Source organism: Perissodus microlepis, chromosome 13, assembly GCF_051167445.1.
Source record: "Perissodus microlepis isolate ML-2025 ecotype Zambia chromosome 13, ASM5116744v1, whole genome shotgun sequence".
NCBI classification, from domain to species: domain Eukaryota; kingdom Metazoa; phylum Chordata; class Actinopteri; order Cichliformes; family Cichlidae; genus Perissodus; species Perissodus microlepis.
The window spans coordinates 6,798,512-6,823,755 of NC_140473.1; the positions used below are offsets into that span (position 1 = coordinate 6,798,512).

General features: G+C 39.8%; 1 protein-coding gene across 1 annotated transcript in view; it reads right to left on the bottom strand.

The window, feature by feature from the left end:
- Positions 1 to 2,794: 2,794 nt before the first annotated feature.
- The window catches only part of dntt (deoxynucleotidyltransferase, terminal), a 108,277-nt gene continuing 85,827 nt past the window's right edge, over positions 2,795 to 25,244 (bottom strand). Inside the window, exon 11 of the mRNA XM_084948849.1 lies at positions 2,795 to 7,827. Coding sequence (XP_084804975.1) covers positions 7,741 to 7,827 — 87 coding nt within the window. The 3' untranslated portion in view covers positions 2,795 to 7,740. The remainder of the gene's footprint in view (positions 7,828 to 25,244) is intronic.

Consider the following 25,244-nt stretch of genomic DNA (forward strand, 5'->3'; position numbering starts at 1 on the left):
AATAGATTTACTGATTTACTCATTTTTCCAGTCCAGAATATTAAAAATGTGATTGTTTTTTTGTTTGTTTGTTTTTAAAATATTTTAAGCCCACACAGTATCATGCAGTTTTCACAAATACTGAATGTGCCTTCCACTGATTTCTCTCTCTGAGTTGTCATGCTTGAATAGGGTCACAGCAGCAATTAATTGTTGCACTTCAGTAAATTGGAGGTCTCATGAGAGAGCTTTTTAAAAGTCCTATATAAACCTGACGAAGCAGGTGCTTAGATACTAATTGGTACTTCTTAATTATAGGTAGAAAAATCCTTGATCTTAGAACATCTTGGAAATGTGTGCTTGCTGCACTGATGAGAACTAATTTTAACTTTCTAAGAATGATAAGGTGAAGATGAGGTGGATATAGTGCCGGCTATCATTACCAACAGCTGTGGTCATTTTGTAACAAGTAGTTTTACAGACTTTTTGTGGAAATGACCTGGGATTATCCACAACTACTCGGGAACAGTCCCAAATCACCTATCTCTCTAATCTTCATTCTTCCATTCCCGCAGCATCATCAGTAGTACAGGTACACCAGAGAGTTTACTGTAACTATTACGAGTACAGCAGCAACATTAATTCAACACACACACGTATACACACTCACCTTCCCCACTACCTTAATCTTGTAAGCTCCACATCCGCCACCCACCAAATGTGGGTGATTTTTTTTTTCCTTCCAAACCCTTCAATCACGTTGGCAGATAGCCTTTAATGGGTCTGACAGGACTGGAGCAAAAGCTGCAAGGAAAAGAATTCCAGTATATGCAGTGCAGATTGTGATTTCACACCACAGATTGAGTATAGAAAGAGTATTTGTTTTTCCCACTCCATTTCCATCTTCAGTCTGATACTCATTTGCATGAGGGAAGAGTTTCAGTTTTTCCTAACCAATCACTATAGACCAATATATAGTGAGTCTCAGGTCATCTTAAGTTAACACTGTGAAAATGCTGATATACTGGGTGTGAAAGTCAAATGAAAACAGTCCAATATATAGCCACAGCTCAGGGTTGTTGAAAAGAAGTGAGCTCTGACCAATAAAAATATCACTGTGGCCATAACTGCGAGAGGTGGGTGGATCAATCCAAATATTGATAGCATCAACTCTGGTATTGGTATCAGAAAAATACTAGTCTGATAGGATTGATGCTTTGTTTCTATCCTCTAAGTTCAGTATGCAGTCCACTGAATTATGTTAAATTAAAAACGATACCTCAAGCATACTCTGTGAAAAATGTCTGAACCTTTTTGTGTTGACTGTCACGTCTGTTTTATTTATAGCCTATAGAACATTTAAATAACAGAAGCTGACCCAAAGTGTTTTAGAGGCAGACACATTTACATTCCACCTCTCAAACAAAAGCCCAGGTGAATAGCTGGAAACAGATGAATAGCTTAAAGGTGTGTAATTATGTGGAAAGTAAAAATCACAGTGATTTCGTTGCTATTAAAATGTATTTAGAATTTCCAAATTGATAATATTTCATCACTAAAATCAGGACACACTGGTCTCCCCTACATACGCTGCATTCATAAGTTAAAAGTATTGGTATTGGCAACACTGACCCTGTATTTATTTGGTATCAATACTGAAATTTACAGTACTGCATACCACTGGTAACTGCATATATTTATAGACTTTATGTAAAACATGCACATGACCATCATATCAGTGTCATCTTACAGTTATGGACCACATATTTTGGAAGTAGTGGATTCATCAGTGCTGTCAGGGAGAAAATGATGCAAGGTAATGTGTGTTTTAATCATATGATTCATATAATAATACTGTAGCTGCATGTTTACCGTTAGCCGCTTATTGTTAGCTTGTCACTTCCACAGCTCCTCCGGCACATTATTGTCTTCAGTTGTGTTTGGCTTCTTCTTTTTCTGCTTTTCTTTTGTTTTGCTTTTCTACTTCCATTGTTTTGTGTTCTTATGCAGAATTTTTCAATTAGCTGGTTTTCTTCAGTTGCAGTGCATTTAAACTCTCAGCCATCATAGTATATAATTTATTAGCATCTTTAAATAAGGCCATAATTAACTTATTCTATTCCATTTGTACATTTACTACAACATAGATGCTTACAGTTTATTTTTCTGGAATTACAATGAGAATTATTAATTCATTGTAGCAAAATGTTGCTCTCCGTTAGTGACAGATGCAACCTTGCACAGATTATACATCAGTGATCTTTACAACACAGACAAAAGCAAAGAGCAAAGAGGCACAGGCTGACATGTGGATGTCCTCATATATGCATTCATAAATGCTAATGTAAACAACCATCAGGAAGGACTTTCATTCACTGTAAGGGAAGCTGAATATAAAAATGTGCAAATGCATAGAAAGACAAACAGATGAGATTCTCTCCCACGTCTGTTTGCCACAAAGCAGAAAGCACAGGAAGGAGTGGAGTGCAGTGACATGTTGCAGCAGATGGCTAATCTCCTCCTCTTCATCCTCCTCTTCTCCTCCCATTCCTCTGCCACCTGTGGAGGAGGACACACACTCTCCGAATCCGTCCGCCCTCCCAGAAATCAAGGATGTAGGTCATTTATCATGAAGGGAGCGGGTCACCTCGAATTAATGTTTCTTGTGAGGGAGCGCATGATTTTTCTCATGCTCTCTGTGCATCACTCTTGATTTTATAAGCCTGAAGGAGGCTGAAAGTCACTGTGACACCAGTGGAGGGTATGCCTTTGCGAGGAAATTATCCCCAAGAATCCAGCGTAAACATCTCTGCTGATCACCCACGTCTCCAATTTCATTTGTTTTTCTAAAGCAAATTAAAATTGCTCATTTTCATCAGAAACTCAGGAGAAATTCAAATCCAGTTTGAACCAGTCGTCTTGCCAGACAGTATTAGCTTAAAATAGAAATGTTTATCATGATGGCAGCCTTTAAAAGTCTTTCTAATGTCTGTTTAATGCAGATGTCTCAGTGCTCTTCTCTTCTCACTCTTTTTTTTTTTTTTTTTAATGTTTCAGAGTCGGCCACTGCCATGCATCGGCTGATTTGACGTTGTGACAGGCCTTGAGAGGCAAGGATACACAGTGTCCTTATTCTGTCACCTTCCCCCATTGGCTTTGACTGGCCCTAACACTTGCATTCAAGCCCCTACAGCACAGCCAATAAATCACTGTCTTCTGATACAATACAAGAGAAAGTTTGCTCAAGGAGCTCAGCTCAGACGTTATCAGTGTTTGGTCCTGATCTATTTTGGTCCTCTCCTTTTCAGTTGCTGTATGCCTGGCATGAAAGGATAGCTGCGCCAGTGGCTCAAACTGTGATGAAAACTGATGTTCTGTGCTGCATTAACGCCGTGGACGATAATCAAAGAGCTCTTTCTTTTTGTTTCTGGCATTTCATCCACAGATGCTTGCTCTCACCTCTGAGGAATGTGTCCACATGATTATTCACATGATGTGCACACACTTACACATCGTGACCTTTTGTCATGTAACCGAGATGAGAGTGGCACTTCATATTCTATCTCAAGACCATCTCCAGGGAAGCTTTATGGCTGATGGATGTTCCCCCAGGTACATGTGTCCTCCTCAAAGAGTCACCCATTAATCTTTGAGCACTCCCCATCTATGCAATATCATCAGCTCTCACAGCCAACCTCATCATATATGCAGTGACAAATTGGTAGAGCTGTAGAATGACCCAATGTCAATTTACATTGTAATGTATCCATGGATGACTTATGAGACATGAATAAGGAGGCCCACTAGGAGGAAGACACCCAGACTCAAAGTTGCAGACGTTTTTATTTATAATGGGTTTTGGCCTACAGTCATACTGTACATGACATTAGGGCTTTAAAAACAAGCTTGTGTTTCTAACTTTTTGATCATTTATAGCTCCAATGCATTTCTTTTGTTTGCACTTTCCCTGCCCATCTAATATTTTGTGTCTTTGCTGATAGTTTTTGCACTGTTGAAATTAATTCTTTGTCTCTTTCGAAGAGTCCATTCAGTAATCCATCCATGAATGTATCACAAGGCACATGCTAGTTAAAGTCAGGAGTTGGGCTGCAATGCAGCAAATGAATGAGACCCGGCTGGTATATACCATCAAAATGTCAATACAAAGCTCCTGTGCCGTGATGGATCTGCTCAACTTAAAAGAATGGGTGTCAGATGGAGATGATTGAAGGTGTTTGGAGCTGGAATGTCACCGAGAGAAAACTGGGGACTGGAAATGATTGCATAGGTAGAAATGAAAACCGATTGGATGGCAAAATACGTTTTTGTCAGCAAATCAAGCACTTTTATGCAAATTCGGGCAAGCAATTTTTCATTTATTCACACATCTGTCATCTCAGTCAGACCTCAGACATCAAGCATGCAAAAAAAGGCAGTGTTTGCCAGACAGCAAGGAGCCAAAGGCGACAATTTGCATAGAAAATGGCCACATGCGATTGGCTGAAAGTGATGAATAAACAAATTAGCTAGATCTGAGGTTTAAGGGTTGGACCTTTGCAAAATCAGTCTCTTTGGACAATAGCTAGTTAATACAAGCTGTCAGAACACTCCTGTGTTACTTTGTGAATTTTTCCGTTTTTTTCATTTGTGCAGTGGTGTGTAATAGTTTCCTTCAGCTAATCTTTTAACCATCCTAAATATGGCTAATATATCCTTGTCCATATTTAATCAATTCATGGACTGGTCAGAAATTTGCCTTCTATCAGAGTTTATAGTAAAATCTGTCAGTCACCTGGCTGTGCTCATTCTGTGGCGGTTCAGCTATAAATGCCAGGATTTTTTCAGATAATGAAATGATCATTTACACTGTCAAACAAGCTGGGCAGACTGTTACTGATTTATCATATAAACAACATCCACATTGTAAAACTCCATACTACAAAACCCCAACCTGGGAAGTGCTCATGACAGGTGGGAAACATTTATGCTACACAACTGGCATCTATGGGGTATTTCTTCAGTTTTCTCCAGATACTCTCACTTCCTCCCACAGTCCAATGAATGCATGGGATTAGGTTGGCTGTGGGCGTGAAGGTGAGCATGGACGGTCATGTTATGTCTGTCTGTGTTAGACCTACAAAAGATTGTTAACCTGGCCAGGGTGTACCCTGCCTCTCACCCTATGACTGGATGGTGTATTCATACTATGCACTTAAATTATGTATAACCTGACTGGACTGATACTTGAGCCACAAGTCTATTCTTAGGCACTCATAGTTTCAATTCAGTTCAGTTCAGTTGTATTCATATATAATAATAATATTATATATTTATAAATCACAACAACAGTCACCTCAAGGTGCTTTATATTGCAAGGTAAGGATGCTACAATGATACAGAGAAAACCTTAACAATCAATTGACCCCCTCTGAGCAACCACTTGGTAACAGTGGGAAGGAAAAACCTCCTTTGAACAGGAAGAAACTTCCTGCAGAACCAGACTAAACAAAAACTGTTTAGTTGAGCTAGTTTTCAAAGTAGTCTCCTCATACATATGGACATCTTCCAAAGCAGCCTCTACTTTTTACTCAGTGGAAGGTGTGAAACTGGAAGTTGTTGACATGATTATTCATTTTGGAGGAAGAGAAGACGCAGAGGACCAAAGCATGCTTTCTGGTTGGGTGGTAAACCGTTTATGTTTGATAGGTCAAAGTAATGTAAGAGGGTACACACGATGCTCCACACGATGCTCCCCCTACACAATACGATGTGAACTGCTTTGCTCCAGGTAGAAAATAGGTAGCCTGTTTTCTGGGGACAAATTTACTGTGCAAAATCAATGTTCATGTCAAAAAAAACAACTAGCTTATGCTGCTCTTATCACATGACTGCTGACTCTTTCAGTTACTGTGCAACTGCTGTTTGATTAGGACCACTGCAAAGTTGCAGGTGAACTCATACAAGTGATTAGACTTCCAGGGAGCACTTCAAATATAACAGAAGCACTGGAAGTCGTCCATATGTGTGCAAAGAAATGAAAAACAGATTTTTACATTTAAATCAGGTATGGGTTTTGATTTTTTTAATAAACTTTTGATCAAACCTTGTATTGCTCCACAGGAAATGAACTCTTATAGGAGCACGCAGTATTACCCCGCTGTACTCAAATCTTTACTTTTCAGCTTTGCAAACAGTTTAAGGTCTTCTGAGAGCACAACAACAATGTTGTTGTTAAATTGAGAACTATAGCCTTTTAATCCCTTTACACTTGTGAATTTTTAATGTGAAAGTAGCAGAAGATCCAATTTGCACTTGAACAACAATTAGGAAAAAGAGAGCTGAACAAATGTACATTTATTGAGGTCAGCTTGGTTTTTATTTTACTCTAGAGAAATTTAGAGACGATTTCTGTGGGGGTTGGGGCAGAGGGGATCCGCCTTCGTTTTAAAAGTGAAAACATTAGATAACCCTGGAGATCAGGGAGCCTGTTCCATCTGGTTAACGCTGCAGCTCAGAAGCTTTAGAGTTTGTTTTGTGTCAGCAAGGTTGAAAGAGCAGCTCAGCGGGAGAGAAAGACAGAGGCCAAGAGGGAGAAAGTAGAAAGAGGTGGGAGAGGGGGAGGCCTGGGTCAAGTCCTCAAAGCGCCGGACTGTTCTACTTAAAAATCTTTAAATAGGGTGATTCACTAGAATGCTTTGCTCTCATCTGTCTCTGCTCTTGTTGCAGCATCCTGGGATAAACCGGAGGCTGAGCATCAAGAGGAAAGTGGGTTGGGAGATGAACAGCAGGGCAGGTCATGTCATCACTAAAGGAGCAAATCAGACGTACCCAAACAGCCCGCGGGGATCAATAAAGGTTCTTCATTAGAGGATCACCGTCCTGAAAAAAGGACACAAATCCTGATAAACAACCGCCATACATAAAACATAAGCAAAGTCAAAGCAATAAGATAATGGATGCTGGGGAGACAGAATCGCTTTGGCAGCCAAACTCCATTTGTGTGTTCAGCAAGCTCGTTTACCTTCCATCTGAATTCTTCCTGATTTCCCACTGTAGCTGATTGCCTCTAATTTCAGCCAAACATCTGGGGAAGTGGATTCATCAGGGAACAAAGAGAGGAGACGACTGGTCTTTGGATAGGGGAATGCCAGCTAAATGATCTCCAGTGGACGTAGGCTTAAATGGAGGCTAAATGGCGACGCGGAACGCTCCTCTATCTGAAGCTCATTACCCGCCTCTCAATCCCCCAAAGACCTGGCTCAGCTTCTCACTGAGCACTTTCCTGCCAGGAGGAGGGTGATTACAACATTTTGCTCGACAAAGAGCTCTCTTCCCCCTCACTTTTCTCATCGTTTCCTGTCTTCTTCCTCTCCCTCCCTTTTTCTCAGTGGTCACCCCCTTTACTGCCTTGTTTCTTTCAGGCTCCCTTTCTCCTGCACCTCACAGGCACCCCAGGCGATTCATACTGACTGATTAGTCTTTTGATCCTGCCTATGATTACAACACTTAGAGACAGGAGCCTGTGAATGGTACGGGAGAATGTTTATTTGCTGGCAGACAATAGTCAATAAGCAGAATTATGAATCACACGTCGTCATGTAATCTAGACAACAACAATATTGGCAACAACAACAACACAAAAGTGTATGGAAATCAAAAGCTGTTTGAAAGTGAATCACAGGAGAGCCACATAACGGCAAGCAGATGGGATAAACACTGATGTATGCACAGGGTATCATCCAGCCAAGGAGGAGCGGAGGCCTACGCATTTCTCTGCCAAGGCTCGATGTACTCGAGACCCAGATGGGCAAAGATGTCCTTTTCAGTTGTAGCTGCCAGGAACTCTTTCTAGAGAGAGGACACACAAACACAAAGTCAGTGACTTGTGCAGGAATTTGTCTTTAAGTCATCAGTGCAGATCCGTGGATTCTCAACTTGAAGTTTCGCCATTCCAGAAAATGTTTGTGCCTTGCGCTCGCAGCCTCAACTGTGCTTGTATTTCAACTCATATCTCCACCACAAGCTGTCTTTCGATTTAGGATTTTATTTGCCTAGTGTGTGCCAAAGCTCAGACATGCTGTGATTCTGCAGATTTACATTTGAGCATCCACCTCCCTTCTAAACCCATAAAACCCCAACCTTGCTATAAGTGATTGCTCTCTTCAGCAGATGAGTATTTTCCCTGGCAAATCACAACAGGGCTATTAACTACTGGCCATCTACCAGCGCCATGTGATGGGTTATGTCTTTATAGGAGTGGTGACAAGCCCTGACTCACCTTGGGTTCGAGACAGCCTGGAGAGAGAGGGGGCTGTGATTCTGACACGTTCTACCCTCAAGTGCTAAATTGGACCTGACACGTTGCTGAGAGATGGTGGAAAAATCAAGAGCAAGTCAGCTCCCACAGCCAGCCAAAGGCAGAGATAACTGAGAGCAGCAAGTAGGAAGTGAAGAGAAGGGAAAACACTATAAGGCACAGCTCCCTCTATAATGGCTTGTTATTTATAATGCAAATGACACGTTTGGGTGGACTTTTTCAACTTGCAGTTTTTGCCATCATTTCTATCAGGAATGGTTTCTTTGTTCAGCAAAGTTTAAGATGAAACAAGCAGTTTAAATAGATCACCTTAGCCACTCTATATGGAAGTTAAAGTGTCAGTGAGCACATTGGAAAACTGTGATTACCCAACTGTCAAATAATGCACTAAAAAAAGTATACCAATGTTTTTGCCTTTCACTGATCTACAGTATAAATTTTCAGAAGTGGTTTGCAGTCTATGATCCTCAGCTAACCATAAACTGCAAGTAAAATATGTGGAGTCGCTTCAATTTTATTCATATAGCACCAAATCACAACAACAGTCACCTTAAGAAAAAGACCGTACAATAATACAGAGAAAACCCCAAGAATCAGACGACTTCCTATGAGCAAGCACTTGGCAACAGTGTGGAAAAAACTCCTTTTCAAGAGGAAGAAACTTCCAGCCAAACCATACTCAACATCTGTCTGCTGCCAACCTCCAGTTAAAGGGGAAATATGCAGATTCCCCAACCATATGACATTGCTGGAGGTTAGTGGCAGTTGCCAGGTGAAATTACTGGCAAAGAGCATGCTACATCAAAAACTTTGTGCACCATGGCAAATACGTTCCCTTTGACTCTCTGAGCTGTAGTGAAACTACAGGGTGAAAATCAGAAATTAAAAGTGAAAGCTGTGCCCTTCTGCTGAAAAGATGTGTGTGCTGTATGCAAACTACAGGTGGCCAAAGTGATTGCAGAGGTTTTTGATGCTGTACCTTTATTGCAACCAGTTTTACGCCAGTGACTGCCAGCAATCTCCAGCAACCACTCTCCAACTGGCTACAGAGTTTATTCCCTATCAACCAGTGGTTACCGGGAGTCACTGACAAGTCTAGGCCTGCATAAATGGGACATTAGCAATTGATTTCACAGTGACTACCAGCAACCATTTGTATCCAGTTTGGGAAGTTTTTTCCGTCATGACCTGTGGTTTCAGATGGTGCTAAGCCTGTGCAACTAAAACCTAAGACACCACAGCACCAACTTTACATTCACAGACTGGAGGCTTGTCATGTTGAACCATACTCTGAATTATCCATCTTTTTGACTCTAACTTCAGATGAATGTCTGAGACTTTGAACTCATCAGCAGTGACTGAGCCTGACGGTAAAATAAAATAATGTAGCTGTTTCTGTGATGGATGAAGTTTGCATCACCTGTCTTTTCGTGCATTCAACAAAATAAAAGTAATGTCCATTCCCCGAAAGTTATAGACCCCTCAACCGCCGTCCTCCTCCCTTCACACAGACCAAAATCAGCAGATTTCACTGCATGCGCACAAGAAAAAAGACACATTTTCTCTTTTTAGTCATTTTTTTAGTCATTTGTCATTTTTTAGTCAGGTTGGAGCATCTATTATCCTCTGACATCTTTAGTTCCTTGTGTTGTTGGTCTTGTTGCAGTACCTTGGGGATGATTGAAAAAAATGGGCAAAACAAGTCCAGATTCAATAATCATGTTTCCTAAAATTAGATTAATATCTGTGGCTAGTCTCTTCAGTAGCACTCACTTTTTCTCTTGCACAACACATTTAATCAGCACTGTCCAAAGAAATATTATCTCTCTTTCCCAAATAAAAGTGTGCTGTTGGTGAAACAGTATTACATTTCAGTAAAGCCATCCTGAGGCCCATTAACCAGTCCACCATTGCCTGTATTTTTCACTGTTCTCATAACCCTGAGCCCATTTATTGCTCTAACCACTCAAAACACATGAAATGCAGACGCACATCGCTGCAGTTTATGATGTGGCAAGCTATAGTGTATTAAACATACAGCTGATAAAAACTTAGAGGCAGGAGAAGAAAAGAGAGGACAAAGGAGAGTGCTGAACAAAGCCAATGTGATTTGAAGTAAATACATATTCTAACAACACATGGCAGGATTTATTGTTGAGAGGAAACAGAGGACAACTCGAAAGACCCGACTAAAGGAGAAAACACAAGACACAGATGAGATTCTCAACATTATCATTTTAGCCACTGTGCTGGATCAGGGCTAAAGCTGCACTGTCCACTTTTCTCAGTTCCTACAATCCTTACACGCCCTCAGGGAGACGTTGCTTTATTTACTTACCACAACACAGTGCGGTTCTCAGAGAGAAATCCACAAGCCTCGTGCACCTCTGGGTTCTTCCATTTGAGCAAGAAAAAGGAAATAATACTTGAAATGGCAAGCTTTATTCCAGAGCTGCTTGATGGATAGAAAAGGAACTTGGAGTTGAAGAACAGAGAAGCAGTTAATTAGAAAGAGAGGTTATCTGTCTGAGGCACTCATGTTGTCAGTGACTGGCAAGCCATCAGCACCACAAGCCAAAATGGCACCGGTGTATGTTACTGCGAGCCAGTGTCCTTGACTTAATAAGGCGCTAATCAGCTACATGTTTCTCTGTCGGCCGCGTAATGACATCCCTCATGGATGTGAGAGCATATCAGTTCCTGCAAAACATCTGCCCCTTCTCTGCTGCCCGTCATCCTCTCTCTGCCACCCGTCCCACTGCTTGATGGATGGAGCTGATGGATATGGCTGCCTGCCCTACTCCGGCCTTACTCAACTGACACATCAAAGAGAGAAAGGGAGACCGAGAGACACTGAGACAAAGAGACGAGAGAGAAAACTTGGATAGCTGTTCACACCTACCCAGCCAGCAAGCATCCAAAGGACAGAATCATGAAGGAAGCTCAATATCACTCCAAACTGGCACAATAGTTTCACCACTGAAAAATCAAAAACCTCCACAGCTACAACATACCAGCAGTAAAATATTCAAAGTTAGGGACATCCAATAACTTTACCTCATCAAGTGAATGCATTTGCATATGCTCTAAAATGTATACTTCATCTTGTTTGCTTAAAACCAGATGTGGTGAGTAATAAAGTACAAATATTAGGTTAGAATCCCCAGGCATCTGAATTTTACTTGAATATTTATATTAACTTTTCAGTTTTACTTCCTATATTTTCAGACAAATATCTGTACTTTCTACTCTTTACATTTTTACAACAAGCTTGTTACTTTACATTCAACACATTTGATGAAAGTCATTTTTCCAGACTATTGTGCACTTTAAAAACATCAAATCGATTGAACCTAAATGGAGGGAACAATAATACATAAAAGACAATCCTATTGGTGTATCCATTATCAGGGCTTATTACACATGACTGACATAAAAGACACAGAGATGAAAGAGACACAGAATACCTAATTTATACATTATTTATTGCACTATGGAGCTGATGGAGTTTAAATGGGCCGGAATGATCTGGAATGAATGAAGCTTTTTCAAACGGCTCAACAAATATCAGCAAACAAACAAACAGGTTATGTGCAGTTTGTGTATGCTAGCTAAAGCCATAGCTGTTGTATTTCACAGGCAGAGAAGAGAATGAGACATAAATTCATTCAGCGATGGAGAAAGAGGAAAATAGTTTGTTTTTAAAGGTAAAGACTGCTCAGTCACATTTTATAGACTGGAAATTTAAAGCATGGATAAAATTTCTGATTTGATTGAGTTTACTTTTTATCATATACAGTAATGGATCGGTACGTGATGTGTTGTAGACGGGTTTTTTCATATTGTGAAACATCCTGAAAAACAAATTGAAGTCTGAAAAGTGTTTGAAAAGTGAATATTTTACAGCTGGATGAAAATACAACACAGGCTACACTGGTCACCTTTTAGTACTGTGCTGAAGTTTAGAGACTATTTTAGACTGGTGTAGAGAAGCTGTGGTGTGATCATGATCAGTGTTTGGTTTCAACGGTTACAGACACCAATTTGAATTTAAGATGATAATTAGATAAACTCAATGAATTCCACCTTTATACTAGCTTTATATCGTCTAGCAGTGATTAATTAGCCTCAACAGCTCGTGTAGCATCTGCCTATATCTTGCTGAATTTCTTTACACAAAGCGCAGGAGTACAGCTCACCTATCACAGCCTGTACACACACAAAAAAAATCTATTAAAGCACACAATAGAAATTATTGTGGCCCATTTCTAAGTGATTTCTTTCCCCACACAACACCAGTACTATACAACCAATCTTACGGATCCCACACCTGCCAAATCTCACTTTAACCTTTGACTATTCTTATTTTCCTGTTTGGTGTGAAGCCAAAGTCATCCAGTTAAAGTATCTACATTACAGCCAACAGTAAATGGAGCTTTCTTTTGTATTTCCTTTTAGTTTTTCTTAGCTTGTATTCTCCCCATTAGAATTATATTAAGAGCTTAAATAAGATTGTATTCTTTTATTATTATTTATTATATTAATTTAACTTGAGGGCCAGTTAGCTTTGCAGAAAAATAGCTGGTAGAAATATTATCCGAAGCACCATCTGTAAAACAGGCTCTGTCATCATTTGTGGCTCCATTTCAGCCAGTAGTGTTGGGGATCTTGTCAAACTTGATCGAATTTTGAATGTGAAAAAGTACAATCAGGTTTGATTCATCATGTAACACCATCTGGAAAGTTTCTGACTGGCAACGGCTTCGTTTTTCAGCATCACAATGATCCCAAACACAGCGTCAGTGGAGTAAACGCAAACCTGGATAGAAAACACACACTCACTGTCAGCCATGGATTGGCGTCCCTTGACGAGGACGTCAAGATTAACAATGTGGTATCATGTTGACAGATAACACAACAAAAGGCAGCCAACAATCAGAGAAGAGCTTTGAATGTCCTCGAAGAAGCCTGGAGAACTATTATTAAAGACTACTTAAAGAAATGACGAGAAAGCTGCCAGAGCGAGCTCAGCCTGTTTTGAAGAATAAAGCTAATTGGAATTGTGTAAGCTCTGCGTTTGCCTGATATAGTGTGTTTTCATGTATGTTTATGCATATTTCAATAAATCACTTGTTTCCCATTTGTCTAGTAAAAGAAATGAAAGGTGGCCTAAGACATTTGCACAGTGCTCTACATCAAACCCTTTATGAATGAAGCCCCTGCTGCTCATCTTTCCTAACGCTTTTTGATTAACACAAGAATCAAGAGTTAGTGAAGTGGAACTACATGAGTTCAGTCTCAGACTGTATGTCAAAGCAGTCCAGCTGCCAGACCATAATGAGTTTGAATGGAATTTAAAATAATACATGTTGCAGTTCAACGTAGATCCTGCAAGATCTGTCACACAGTGCTACAGCTCTTGCAGGACCTGTTTATAGAAATAAAGCTTTTACTACTTAACTACCAGTTCCTTTCAGCTTCAGCCTTTGAGCTCACTGAAAATTCACTACCATGTTTTAGTTTCTGTGCTTATTTAAGTGCTGCAGCAAGTTGGTTCTTTATAAAAAGAAAAGTGCGGTTTGCTTCACCAAAAAATACAAAACCAAGTCTGAAAAAAGCTGATGTTGGATAACCATATGGCCAGAAAGTTGCATCTAGAGGAGTTCTATCATGTCATAGTTGAATGTGTAAACAGTGTGTAAACAAGCCACAGCTTTTAAACCAAACCCTTTACAGACATTATCATGTCAATGTTTCACAGCTTGTTGAGCTACTCGCCACTTGACAAAAAACATTTGATGCAGACATAAAATGTTTCATAGTGCAGGTGTTGATTGTTGCACCCAGTGCTTGGTCAGCCACTGATGGCTGTTCAGCTAGCAATGTCAGCTATTAGGACATGCAATTAAGAACTTAAATCATAAATAACAATTTAATATGTGGGAAATTGTCTTACCTAACTCTACTCTATTAGATGGAAAAATAGCTTTAAAAAAACAGAAGAGAACTGAGCTAAAGGTCATGCAGACAAGTATGCAAACACGACCTGAAATCTATGCAAATTCACCCACGTTGTATAAGCCCTTTAGTAGGGGAAATGTATCTGAACAAAACTTGACAGTGCTGTCATCTCACTTTCAGTACTGACTGTCTGCTCAGCTGCAGGAGCAATGACCATGTATCAAGAACACGAGTGTGGAGGTCAGACTGAATGGCAGACACAGACAAAGCTTTCAAAAGCATCCGTTTCACCATGTTGTATTTTCGCGGCTCTAATGGTACAATGAGCACATTCAGAGTAAAGTATTTAATGTGTGAGTCCATCAACCTTTAAATAAAGAGTACAAGGTACTCTTCCATCAGAGAAAGCACACTCAAAGGGCAGAAAGGAAGAGGACGGCTTTTTCCCCCCGCATAAATTTAAGATTATGAAATCAACTAATGTTCTCAGTCTGCTTTTTTTTTTTTTATTTGCACTTTCATCTTTTCTCTGACAGTTAGAAATAGTTAGAAATAGATCACTTTATTGCCAAGAGATCAAGAAAAAAAAAACTCTGATTGCCTCTAAGTTAATTTGTCTTTATTGCAGCACAAGGGAAAGGGCTGACAGGGGCAGAAAAAGTGGGAAGTCGATTACGCTCCTGTGTCTGCCTCCCCCAACGATCCGCACACCCACACTTCCCCTGTGCAAGAGCTGCAAGAGCTCAGTGCACAGGACAGCCTGAGCAACCAAAGAGGGCACAGACACCTCACTAATCACACCAGCAATTAGTGCAAGCATCATAAAGCACCGCTGCCTATAAAACAGCTATTGAGTTTAGTGTTATCGTCATTACCCATCCTTCCCCGGCTTGCTAATCAGCTCGTGCACTGGGCAGAGAGGCAGACGGGTAGAAAATAATAAATTCCTAATCAGAAACAATGGGACTCTCACTCGACGTCCCTGGTGTTATGGCTCTCTGCTCCCGTGGAGGAGTAAACATTTGCAAATCAAAGTTATTTAGTTGATTAGGCTGGCCAAAGGCAATGAAAAGACACATCAAAGAGTCTGAGTTGGATAAGATTCTTTTTTTTTTTCTGTACACTGACAATGTTGCCAAAGCAGCAGCAGTTTGACACTTTAAAAAATTATATTTCCATTTGCCTATTTTGCCACTGATTAAAGGAAGTAGCAATGACAGTTTCTAACAAATGTTTGCACAATGCTACACTTGAGCACTATTGTGTCTTGCTCAGCATGAATGCAAGATAAATCATTAGTCAGTGCATTTAACGCCTGCCCATTTTTAGGGATAGCCTAACCCATTTAAAACAAGCTTCAATCATTCTCAAGTGCCTGTATTCAGAAAAAATCCACATGAACAGTGCCGACATACTATATGCATGAAAGTGATATAATGTTAAGACCTCATTTTAAGATGACTGAAAGCTTTTCTACTCTGACTGAGAAGTGAGAAGTGGTCACTTGGAGCTTTAATAGTTTGAAGTGGCAATAAAGGACTTTTTTTTTTTTTTTTTTGCTTTAACATGTCATTATAAAGTAAATGTTGTTTGCATTGCTATGAAATAATAACACCATCGGCCTCTAGACAGGCTCTCTGTGAGCCTTGCTTTCATTACACAATTCTGTCTGCCACCAGAAACAAAATCCATCCTTCCATTTTCTTCTGCTTATCCAATTCACATTTGTGGGAGGGCTGGAGCCTATTCCAGCTGGAAAAATCAATAGCGCAGCCAAACTAGGAAGAGGGTGATGTTTTTTGATTTTCTTGGTAGTTATGCACAGGTAGCTGAAATGGAGACTGGGTGAAGAACTGAAGGAATTGCTAAAAAATATATATATGTATATCCCTGCTGTTGGAAGAGGCAAAGAAGGCTAAAAGGGAGACTGACAATAACCTAAAGCAAAAACAAGCATGACGATTTTATAGTATAAGTTGTACAGATAGTATTCACACCCAGAATTCAGCTGGCATTACTTCTATAGCACAAGCGAGTTATAAAACCTGTCTATTTATCCTCCTACTTACAAGCAGGCATTTTAATATGCTGCAGATACTTCAGTGGGCATGATTTCCTTCAGCAAATGTCATAGCAGTATTCCAAATATTTGCCTTTAACATTACGGAAGATGACTGAATACTTATGTACAGTAATGTGCTCGCAGATGTACTGGCAAAAGGCAACGAATGAGACAAAAATCCAAAAATATGCAAAAGTTACGAACGCAGTACAAACAAAAGCCTGACTAGGAACACAAGTAAATGTGAGAATGTTCAAAGACAATCTGGTAATGTAAATAATTTTCTTAGCCGCAGAGGGAACATGCTTAGTCATAGAAAATCCTTTGTTTTTCTATGCTACAGTTAGCATATTAAATCTAAATTAAAAAATACTTCACCTCTAATTAAAGTCAGACTAAGCTCATGAGTACAATTCAGTGATTTGCAATATTTTTTTAAAAATAAACAGCAGCTTTTCTTGCACTTCTCGAGCCACAATGAGGCGTACCAGGAAACCAGTTTGTCAGTTTTGAATTTGCTTAGCATAGAGACTGCATAGAAACTAGTGATCACTACGGAAAGATGCACCTGACCAATTGGCAAGTGGTTGCTGGAGATTGCTGGTAGTTGCTAGCTAAAAGTGGTCGTAAAAACTTTTATGGAGCTGCACTGATAAAAGAAGATTCCCACGTTCACCCGTAGTCTCTATGCAAGATGCTGACTTCTCTATGATTACTCACCACCACTGAGCGGTATTGAAATAAATAAAATATTGAAATAAATAAAAGTAAATCTAACGCAAACTGGAAACAGTATCCTTCACCTTCAAAATAAAAGTTGCATCTTTTGAAGGATTTTGTGGTAATGGTAAGCTAAAGCCTTTATTTTGAAGGTAAATATTCTGCAAGCGACCATAACAATCACAAAGACATTTTTGTTACACCAACCTATTTTTGACTATCTGCAAACCTTCAGCAACCACTCTCCAACCAGTCAGGGAATACACATTTTTCCCTGGTGACTGCAGATTGGCAAAGGGTGTCTGACTAGTCTGTGCTACTGAGGTCTTAGTTATTGACAACCAAACTGTTTAGTTCAAATTATGTTTATATGAGTTCAGAGAAGTGACACTATAGTGTGATGCCAAGGGGATCTTGCCCAAGGGTCCTAGGAAGGGAGATTGGGCTCATGCAACTGCCTGAGTGATAGGCTTGACTCCTATGTCTGACATATGTTGGGCCTTAATTTTCTTTCTTTGCTCTTTTCTTCTGTCCAGTATCTACTGTCAGTTTGCCCCTCGACATTTGTTAGGCACTGAAGATATCATGCACAGCTAAACCCAACAAAGCCAAGCCATATGTGAATCACGTTTAAAATATTATTTTTCTTTTAAACACAAATAATAATAACACTGTTGGCCATCTAATAGTATTTTAAAACAACCTTTGCACTCCTTGATGTTTATTTGCTGCCATGCATGTCATTTCCATTTGCTCCATAACCACTGACACGAAGTTCATCACTTGGCAGGTGTCTTGTGGATTGTAGGAGATTTCTCCCACAACTGTACAAATTTGCAGCTCCTGTAATTGTAACTTGACTCATCCTCATGTGGACCCAAACAGAAACCTTCTAATCTTCTAATGATAACAATAAATTAAGTTTTTCTGCTCCACTGAAGCCCATAAATAATTAATTGGTTTGTTGACGAGGGGATGGTTTAGCATGACCAATTTGCTTCCTGCTACAGACAGTGTGATCAGATGCTGCTGACTCAGCAATCCGCTCATTCTGGTCAATTAGAAACAGCACATTAGCAAAATATGAGCTTTGTTTAGAATGTTTTTATGACACATTTTCTCATTGATATGAGCCGAGAGCTCAGGAATCATTTCATTGGGCACTACACTGAAAAAATGGAATGTTATATAAGCAGAGAACATCTGAAGGTTAGACATGTAAGCTTCTCTATACCTAATCACAGTTTTGGACATGCATCCAAGCCATCTTTGCTTATATTATGCACTGCCAATATTACACTTTATTAGGTCCATTTTTGTCTTCAGAGTTGCTTTAATTCTTCGTGGAAGAGATTTAGTGAGGTGATAAAGGGTTGGTGCTAATCTCCTGTTCCATTACATCCCAAAGGTGTTCTGCTGAGTTGAGATCTGATGGCGGTGGAGGCCATTTAAATACAGGGAACTCATTGTCATGTTCAAGACACCGGTTTGAGATAATTTACAATTTGTGACATGGTGCATTATCCTGCTGGTAGCAAACATCAGAAGTTGGAAACCCTGTGGTCATAAGGGGATGGACACGGTCAACAACAATACTCAGGTAGGTTGTGGTGTTTAACAGATGCACTAGATGTTCCAAAAAAATATGCCGTATGCCATTACACCACCAGAAGCCTATAAGCCATTGACTCAAGGCAGTGTGGATCAGCATGTGTCATGCTATCTATTCTCAATTCTAACCCCACCATCTGAATTTCACAGTGGACTCATCAGACCAACAAATATTTATTTTTCTAATCTTCTGTTGTCCAAATTTAGTGCTGACAAAAATGCCGATCATGTTGTTGTCTTATGCTGCTATAACCCATCAGCTACTCATTGGATATTTTTTGGACTGTTCTCTATAGATTCTAGAGATGGTTGTGCAGGAGAATCCAAGTTGATCAGGGATGTCTGAATTACCCAGACCAGCCAGTCTGGCACCAGCTGCAAAGAAAATCACTTAAATCCTATTCTGATGCTCATTTTAAACTTCAGTGTGTTGTCTTGACCATGTCTACATGCCTAAATGCATTTAGTTGCTCCCATGTGACTGGTTCTTTAGACATTTAGGTTAACATAACAACAGTACCTAATGATGTGGGCAGTGAGTGTAGAGTACAATGCAAGTATTGAGCTATTCGTCCTCTCTTTATTTTTCAGTTCAAAGGCAGCCGCAGACCTTTCTAAAAGTGGTCTTGTAGTTCTCCATGCTTTCTGAAGATCCTTCAAAGTTCATCTTTGGAAGCTACTTAAAGATATTACAAGAAAAGCTCACCTAAGAGACTTCAAGCTGTGTTGAAGAATATGGTCATATCAAATATTTACTCTGAAGCTCATTAGAACTGTACAAATGTCATACTGGTTTTCCATTTATTTTTGTGGGTTTCAATAAATCACTGCAGCTATTTCCCTTTTTCCTAGAAAGGAAAAGAGGGGCATCTCAAGACTTGTGCACAGTACTCTATATATTACTAATATCATACTATTATTACTGCACACTCACCCCCTTTATACTGAAAGAAAACCTGAAATAAAATTGAGTTCTTTCTATAAAATCAAGGACATCATCAGAAAGGCTTAATAAAAACCCTTTTTACATCTAGGTTCTGCTGATTAGACAATAATGTAAATGTTTTACCATTCTTAATGCGACTTTTGAGACTTTAAAATGAAAAATTTGGACTGTTGAGTGTTGGGTAATTATTCACTGTGATTAACCCTAGTGCCTGATTCTGGATGCGGTGAGACCAAATAAATCAGGCATGAGGGCACACGGGGTTCTGTTTTTATAACAGCGCACTGCCGTGTCCATTTTTCCCAGATGCCCATAGCTGTATTTTGTTAATAGAACTCATTTTGTATTTTGGGAAATCATTGTGGTGGTAAATGTACCACTGGAGAGTCAAAGGTGTGCAATATTGTGTGTCAGTCATAATCATGCAGTGCAGGGTAATTTGGATGTCAGAGCCTTGAATCGTGCGCTTATGGAGAATCAGAGTTTCATGAAAGTGAAGGCAGCCATTTTCTATTATTTTCATGGCTTTAGTCTGCATATCAATTGATTCTAACAAACAACATGTTTAATTCTACAGCACTTCATCATCCAATGCAGAGCTATGCATCATGACGCCCAGAGTTAATAGGCTGTCGAGCCATCCTTCGTCTTGCAGCTCATGTACAGTTTCCTACTCTTCTCTTGGGATCTGAGAACATGTAGCCAAATATGTTATCTCCTCTAAAAGAGGTTTGATTTAAAGTACCATATATGTACCTCAGAGTCCCATTGGGACCTATGGCCATGGGATTTATGGCAGTGAGTCTTTTGTGCTAGAGTTTTACTCCATTACAAAACTGCCTCAGTGCGATTGATCAAAGCAGACTCCTTTTAAAAGCAATGAAAGCGTTCTTATTTGACATGTTGAATCCAATGCACGGCCGGATTAATGGATTCCTCCTCATCACACCCTGGTTCTAATACAGTGTCATTGTTCCCAAAAAGGTGACAAAAAAAAAATCAGTCACCACATCCTGTTTCCTACATCATTACACATGTGGAGCTCTGGAGGAACTGTAGCTTGTCATCTTTGCTTTGCCCCCCCATATTTTGTCCAAGTGTTGGTTCTGCACACAGAAAATGCATCACCTCTGAGCAGGAGGACTCTGATCAACAAACAGTGCTCAGAATAGCTCCTAAATAACCCTTCATGAACTTGGTACAGGCTGAATCATCACATTACGACATCTACTGACGACAGAGTTGCTTAACACTTTTTACATAAATTTCTAAGCCTTGTTTTTCAAACCCTTGCACTTATATCACCATTCAGTGCACTTTACAATGTACACTGGCACCTAAACACATCGCAGCCTATAATACCAGAACATTTATGTCTTTCAATTCAGTCAGTAGATTTTTTTTTTTTTACCTGTTACGTTTGTTCTTTACAAACCAGCTCCATCTGGAGCAAACATCTGAAAGTAAGTGACACTTTCTCTCAAGCAGGCAGCAATGCACAGCTTTATCAGACATGGAAAGTTAACCAGATGTGCGAAACCATTCAGTCCATCTGCACCCTTGAAACTTTTTTCTTGTAAAAGTGGCATTTTGTTTGAAAAAATGTATATTGTACAAAGCGTAAATATAATCTTCGCACGGTTCATTCTAGTTCGTTCACAAGTCATAAATGGGCTAATTGCTGCCTCAATGGGAAAATAATGAACACTACAACTGAAATCAAACAGAATAAGTTAACCTCAACTGTTTTCTAATGACTTGCAGTCATTAGCAATAGCAGACAATCTGTAGCGCGGTGGGGCATTTGTGGAAGCAACCTTACTGACGACTAACAGTTTGCAGTAACAGCAAAAGGTGTTTTTAACCTGTCCTGTTATAATTTCAATAACAGCAGTGGCCTTCACTTAATGACTGTGCTCTCAAAAGTCAGCACAGCTTGGGTCAAAGTTCAGCTAATTTGAATAGATGGTTTCGCTGCTCACACGTAGACTTGACCCTGGCACAACCACAACAGATAATATACACAATTAGCTAACTACCCCATATAAACACAAAGAAATGCTATTGCACCACATGCTATTCTGTGTATGATGGTCTGCTGAAAGTAAAGCCTGAACTACATAACACTGCCGTCTACATCAGTCTTTTAAAGTGACAGCATGCTGTGATTCAGTTATTCAAATATAGATCACTTGTATATTAACATTCCCAATTTAGATATACCCACGGCACTGACATAACAAGACATGGTGCATGAGTAATATTGTAGTACGTTGTGCAATTTTTGACAGTAAATCAACGCAAGATTAGAGTTGGGATTTCTTTTGGGTTTTTTTTTTTTAACACGGTAAGTTTATTTTGAGCATTCACAAAGTCATCCTACATGTAAATTTAGGGTAAGTAAATATTTACTTTCATCATTCTGTCACATTGCCGCTATTATAGCACAGCGAATGCACTTAACTCTTGTTTGAAAACACTCGCATGTGATGCTGCAGGTATGTGATAAACTACAAGCGGGACCATGAGAGGGAGACTGGCATCAGGTGTCTCATGTTCTTGCCGTATAGAGCGTTCTCTTGAAGAACGGTGTATTTTAGCGAGCTGAACAATTCCAGATGCTGGAGAGACACATGCACAGTCTGTGAGAGTCTATTAATGTGAGGCACGCATCGGGACTTAATGCTCCATTGGATGTGATGCAAAAATGGTACAAGGTTACGAAAAGTAACCGCGGTGCACATTCAGACTGCAGCTGACATGATTACATGCTGTCGGAGTGCATGTCTAGAAGGGGTTGGAGCTGACAGTAACTCAGCCACTAGTGTGGAGCTCCACTGCAGATTCATTTAGTGATAATTGAGATTCAGCAAAGCCACTTTACTGTGAAAAATATGTTTATACATATCATATATGACGCTGTTGTGCAGTGAATCCTCCCACGCTTTTTACCACAAGACAAGGCTGGAGCATCCCAGTGACTTTTTACTCAAGTGTCCCTGTAAATAAATCATCGGGTAAACTGAAACGAGAGCCTGGATGGAAGGGTGCCTGCACCACCGCAAGGGCTGTGTCAATTAATGTTAGATGACAAGCAGACAAGGTCCAACACCAGGCCTTCCTGAAACCTTCTGCCATTCACTTTCATCAATAATGGACGAGGATCTGTCTCTTGAGTGAGCCAGCACATCCTGGATCAGCTCTATCTCTCATTATTTTCTCTTTTTTTGTCCCCTTGTTCCATCTCCCAAGTTTACAGAGCAACTCATTTCTTCTCTTTGTGTAATTCCAGGAAAATGGATTGCAGGTTGCAGGATTCAGGGATAATAGCCTTCTATTGAATTTTTTTTCCTTTTTTTTTTTTTAGTAATGCAAAACACAGCCTCAATAGAATCTATAAATACTTCCCATCCTTTTTTCCACCAATTAAGCGCTGGTAACAGGCACTGTGTGGGTGGATGGGAGGCTGGAGAAGTGGAGGCAGATGTACACTGGTGTGGTGGTGATGGTGAAAAGGGTGTCAGGGGGAGAGAGGTAAGAGAATTAAAATACAGTAAGTGAACAGAAAATATTCATGCAATTATCCTGGATGTACTTTTCTTCTTTTAGAAATGCTCCTTCCTCTAAACATGTCCATCACTCGTTTCACCCCTAATTCCCCTTAATTTCAGTCTATTTTTCAACAGTTCCACATTCCCTCCTCTATCATTACCCCCTTCTGTCAAGCAGTAGCTGTCAATATAATTTATCAGTGATGCTAACTGATGTAGTTGTCCTACTGTGAAGGCTGATTAGATGACCATCCTGCTGCTACAGCCTTGTCAGGGACTACAGTCTTCAGGAACGGTAACAGCATTGCCCTGTCTCTGCCCTTCTCTTCATGTGTCACTCTTGCTTTTTTTCCTCCCTTGTTTCATTGTCATTGCTGTTTGCCTTCCCTTTAGCGAATTTCCATATTGAGTGTTAGCATCAAACATCAGCCTCTGAAAACTGTCTGCATAAATTGAAAATTACAGCTGATTTTTTTGAAGCCCGTTCCCCTTCTTTACAGTGCTGTAGATTTGCCCTATATGCCCCAGAAAAACTGCAGGTGTTAGACATAAACAAATTCTACTCCATCTACAGAAAATGATAAATTGGAACACATGACCAAAGCACAAACTGTTTGTCAAGAAGCACTTAGAAGCACTCCATCACCAGAAAGTAGGATTCAGCATTGTGTTGCCCTTTATAGCAAGCATTGTATGGCTATTTATTTATGGCTATTTTATTTATTTATATAGTGCCAAATCAAAACAGTCTCATCATGGTGCTTAATATTGCAAGGTAAAGACCCTATAATAAGACTGAGAAACAGCAACAATCAGATGCAAGTATTTGAGACAGTGGGAAGGGAAATTAAAGAAGCCTCTATTAGAACCAGGCTCAGAGAGGGGCAGCCATCTGCTGTGACTGGTTGGGGGTGAGGGGCAAAAGAGACACTTTTGAAGTTAGCCAGAGACTGATAATAACTATCTATCCATTCTCTTCTGCTTATCCTTATCAGGGTCGTGGGGGGTCTGAAGCCGATCTGAGCTACCATAGGGCGAGAGGCGGCGTACAACCTGGACAGGTCGCCAGTCTGTCGCAGGGCTAACGTAGAGGAGCAGACAACCATTTGCACTCACATTCACATGGGCAACTGAGAATCAACAATTAACCTAACCCCACTAACTGCATGTGTTTGGACTGGAGTTAATAATGACTAACGATTCAAAAATATGAAACTCATAGCGGCTCGCATCAAATTGTGATTTTCTTATATCTCAACTTTCGGGCCTCATTCACTAATATTTGCGTAGCAACATTCCTACACTAGGCAAAAAATGAATTTGCACACGCGACTGGATTCACGCCATGTGTGCGCTGCCGTTTTTTTCTCAATGCCACGCATGACACGACTTCAGTGTCGCCATCACTAAACTTCTGTGTTCAGTGCGATGATGTTGAATATTCCTGATAAGTTCTGTCCCTTCTCATTTAGTTAAACACCTTCTCAGTGACACTAAGAGCAATATATATTGTTTAACAAAATGTGAAAATATCTTTATATTTATATTTATTTATATTTATATTTATATTTTTAAGGCCATCTTCCTGATTTGGAAACAGGCTCAATTTTTCATCAAGTGTCAACTTGGAGTTGACAGTTATTTAGTAGAACCGTTTTGGACAAAAACTAATGACATTTACTTCAGCTTCAGCTACCTTATACTTATTACATATTGTTATATTGCTAACTTAAGCTGGAGAACTGTAGCAATTTGTCCTGTTCTAAAATATTGTCAGCCTCTTAGGATTTAGCTTAGAGCTTTGCAGTGTCCTAAGCACCACTTCAAAGGATCACAAGTCTTTATTCTTTTCTCAAATGCTTTACCAAAATTCTGAATTTAGATATAAAAATACATTTTAAAAATACATACAAAAAAAGCAAACATATTTAATACCGTATTTCCATCAGTAATGTGAGTAAAAACAGATAAAATCATAAACTGGTTGACTACTTTTTAACTGGCTCTGCACCACTAATCTTCATCAGCTTGGACCATTATTATGCCAGCCATCCCACTCCACACTCCCCAGTTCATCCCATTAAAGTCCCTTAATTG